Raw genomic sequence first — 4252 nt, forward strand, 5'->3', positions numbered from 1 at the left:
AAAAAAAAAAAAAAAAAAAAAAAAAAAAAAAAAAAACCGAGAACATAAAGTAAATTATATTTATTTTTGAAAAAAAATTATAAAGTAAATTGTAATAGAAGTTAAAAAAAGGGACAACTTCAAATATCACCAATATGGTTTCGCACTTTCTTATTTTAGTGGCTTGGAGTTTAAAGTGTGTCAATTTAGTATCATGTGTTTTTCTTTTTATCCTTTTATTATCGATTCCACAAATTTTTTTCGTTAAATTAGTGACAAAATTTAAACTAAAGGGTACTAAAGTGAATGTTTGATAAACCTAGGTGGGGTATCTGAAGTTTTTTTTGTATATAATTTAATGAAATATTAACGAAAAAGCTGACGAAAAAATAAAAATAAAACCACAGAACACTAATTTTATACACTTTAAACCATAAAGTACTAAAATAAGAAAGTATGAAACAACAGGCGTGGTATTTGAAGTTTACCCTTAAAAAAATTACTTTAACTGCTAAAATTTGTAATATTTTAATTTCTTAAGCTTCAAATTGCCTATTATGATGTAGCTTTTTTTAACTTTGTCATTCTACGGTTCAAAAAATTTCATTTTGCCCTCCTTATGGCTTAGCTCTTTTTTTTTTTTTTTTAAGATTATTACTTGTAGTGTACGTGCAATGTACATCATATTTAACTAAACTATATTTATATTTATATTTTAAATTTAAATAGTTATTGGTGGCATGGGTCCATTTATCAATTGATTTTTTTTTCTCTAACTTTAATTTATCTTCAAATGAGTTTTAGGCTAAATTACACAAAATCTCACTATCAAAATTCGATTTTTCACTTCACCCACTGTCATTTGAAAATCTACACTTTGCCCCTTTGTAAAATAAAAAATGTTTACAGGGGAGTACGGTATAAACCGTGATGATAAAATGACCATTTTGCCCCCACCATTTTGCCCCTCAGGAGAGAAGGCTGAGGGCATTTTTGACATAAAAAAATATATAATAATATTTTATAAACGGAATCCTAACAGATTACTAACGGCAGGGGCGGCATGAACATTTTTCACTTTACAAGTGTAAGGACTGAATTTTTGACAGTATAACTAAACTCTCCGTTGATGATGTTTATGTGTGTAATTTAATTACATAAGCACTCGTCAAGTTTCAGGAAAAAATGAGCTAAAACGGAGAAGTTACGCGATTATTAGTTTTCACTTAAGTGAATAGTAACTCCGGTTTTTCGGTGAAGCCACGGAGTAGAGTTGGCTTTCTACGCGTATCGGACTCCGTTCATAGCGGTCCAATAGCTCGTTTCGACCGGTTCAGCTATTTTGGAACTACTGGCGCTGACGGATTTTGAGTTTGACGCACGAATTTCGAGAAAATCCAAAAATACATATTTTATATGTATTTATGTGTTATTCCTTCTATTGGAAAGAAAGTTTGGATTTTGTCGTGAATCCGTGGTCGATCGTGGTGAAACAAAATCGTAGCTTTGTTGTCTCCGAGGTGCTGATCGTACTGGTGCAATCCGTTCGCAAATCTGACGGACGGATCTGCGGAGATCGCACGTTGATCGAGGAGAGGTCGGTGTTGGAAAATGGGTAATTTCGCAAAAGATGCGACATTTTATGTACCGAATCGCATGAGATCAAACGTGGAGGTGCGTACATGCGATTTACTCGCGCTGTGAAGGACTGGGTTGGAAACAACCAGTTCCGGAGGACTTTGGTGCAAAGTGGCATATGGTATATAATATACCTTTAGGGTTTCTATGCACGAAACCCTAGTTTCGGCCAACCTAGTCTTTCAGCTATGCCCTAGGTAGCTTCAGCAGGCTCTTACCCTAGCCGTGCTCGCGCTCCGGCCGCCGGCGTGCGACTCCGGCCGCCGGAAAAGCCGGGTTTGCTCTTCCTCCACCTTCCTCTCCATCTTGCTGCCTCTTTCCTGGCCGTGGACCACCCTGGGGACATCCACTCGCGTCGGGCCCTCTCTTTTGGCCGCGCCCGACCTCCGTCAGCCTCCCCCGCCAGTCGCCGCCGGTCACCTGCTGGGCTCCCTATGGCCGAGCTGGGCCAGATCGGGCCGAGCCCAGGCTGGCTCCCCTCTCGTGCGCTGCCGCTGCCTAGATCGGGCCGGGCCGCCCTCCCCCGGAGCCCCGGCGACCTCCGCCGCCGGCCCCACCGTCAGCGCACGCCGCCGGAGCCGCCCAAGCTTCCTGCGGCCACCTGCAATCACCCAGGCCGAGCCTGGGCGATCTCTGCATCCGCGCGCCGCATCCGCCTCGAGGCGGGCCGCCCCGCCTCCCTTTGCTGTCGGCGACCTCACGCGCGTGTTCCCGGCGTCCCCGACCACCGCCGGTCGCCGCCTGAAGCTCCTGCAGCCGCCCAGACTTGGTGCGGGCCGAGGCTGAGCCTTCGTGGCCTCCGCGCGTCGCCACCGCCTATGGTGGGGAGCACCACCTCCCCCTCGGCCTCCTCCGCCGATTCGTCGCCGCCCCGACCTCCTCCGGCCGCCGCCGCGCCGCCGGGAAGATCGAACCCGAGAAGGAGTGGGTAAAGTCGATCTCCTCCGCCGCGCCACCGGTTGCCTCCCGCCGCCGTCCAGCACCATCCCCGGACCTCTCGGACCGACTGCTTCCATCTCCGGCCGGACCGCCCGCCTCCCGACCGCCGGCGGCCAACCCTAGCTCCCCCCTCACTGTGAGTGTCCATTTATGCAGCCCAGCACTGTTTTCCCACTTTCCGGTAACTATTCCGGCTATCCGAATGGTCTTTTTGACCTCGGGAAGTGAGCACGATGATCCTTAGGTCGTGCTGAACATCGTTCTCACTTCCGTCGAGCCCTGCGATGCCTTGGTTGCTCGGGCAACCGTGATCTTCTTGCGGTGCGCGCTGCTTCGCTGACCTTCGCGTCGCTTGTGCGCGCACCGCAGTCGCCGAATGTGCTCCGAATGGTGAGCACGGTCTCGGGCACGCTGAAATCTATCAGCGGGTGCGACGGTTGACCCAGCGAACCTCGTATCGCAAGATCGGGCCATTAAAACTGTCGAAAATCGCATAAAATGATAGATTTTAGGGTTCATGATGTGCTTTCTTGCATATAACTTCGACTCGGTCGCTGTGGACAGCGTGTAAACGCTGAGGGTAACCTCTGGACTGATCGTCCAAGGCCCCAAGCCACTGCGGAGATCGAAAAGCCGCTTTCGGGGCGTTTCATGGCGAAATTCGTCGACGGAATGCGATCTTAGTTCGGTTTTTATCCGACGATGCCTCGGGATCAGTTGTGATGTCGCTAAACCTTCTTGGCAGGTCACCCGTGTCGTTTCGGGGGTTCGGAAACGACGGGTGAGCGACTGGTGGGTCTCGGTGTCAAAAATGACACTTTCGGGAACCCGGTTCGAGACGTTTAGTCAACGATGTTTGTTCCGAGGCGAAGTGTGGTGCTTGCTGCCAATGTGGGTTATTATAGAGTATTAGTGGCAGCGGTTGACTCCCAGTTGGAGTTGGGGAGTTCCGGGACAATTAGTGGACCCCCGGCGAAGCCCCGGTGCGATATTCGGGACACCCGGTGTGATTCGGCAATCGGTTTTGGGAAACCGATTCCCGTGGTTCCTTGTCTGGGGATTTTATATTAGTTGCTGACATTAGGGTTTCCTTCTGATCTTGTGGACTCTTCGTAGGTCCGGTTGCTCTGTTCCCCGCCGTCGTGAGATCTGATCCAGACTTGTATAGGTGGGTACTTCGATCCGACGTCGGTACAGTGGTGCACGCTCGGTGATGGTTTCTTACCTTTGCTCTTTCGTTATTATCTAACATATATATATCTTGATATATAGTGTTGAGCCTAGCACCATGTTGTTTAGTTACACTCTACTCGGCTGTTCTCTTTATATCATGAGTAGGAGTAGAGTAGTTACACCATATTTCTTTATTGCTCTACTTAGCTATTCTGTAAATCCTGTATCATGTTTAGAGTAGAGCGGTTTCGTGATTTTATGTGAAATCGGTGACCTAGTTGATTCGTTCTTGTATCTTATATCTGTAAATAGTCGGTTTGTTCCTTGACTCTTGTTGTTTGATGACCTTTGAGGTCGGTGTACCCTGAGGGGTAGGATTGTCGACTAGTGGCCGACGGTAGTTCTAGCTCATATACTCAGATGACTTGTTGACCGATTCTTGCATATATACAGTAGTTGACTCATTGATCAGTATTTACATACTGTGGGTAGGATGTTGAGTTGTTCCATCCCAGTTGACTTG

The 4252-nt window shown here is 47.5% G+C and overlaps 1 protein-coding gene across 1 annotated transcript; it reads left to right on the top strand.

Annotated features, from left to right (window-relative positions):
* Positions 1-1661: 1661 nt before the first annotated feature.
* LOC109704451 (serine/arginine repetitive matrix protein 1-like) lies at positions 1662-3240 on the top strand. Its single transcript, XM_020225190.1, has 4 exons — positions 1662-1721; positions 1815-2541; positions 2801-2946; positions 3121-3240. Exons 1-4 carry the CDS (start codon positions 1662-1664, stop codon positions 3238-3240), a joined length of 1053 nt encoding a protein of 350 aa, XP_020080779.1.
* Positions 3241-4252: the final 1012 nt, after the last annotated feature.

Source organism: Ananas comosus, unplaced genomic scaffold (assembly GCF_001540865.1).
Source record: "Ananas comosus cultivar F153 unplaced genomic scaffold, ASM154086v1, whole genome shotgun sequence".
Classification (NCBI taxonomy): Eukaryota; Viridiplantae; Streptophyta; class Magnoliopsida; order Poales; family Bromeliaceae; genus Ananas; species Ananas comosus.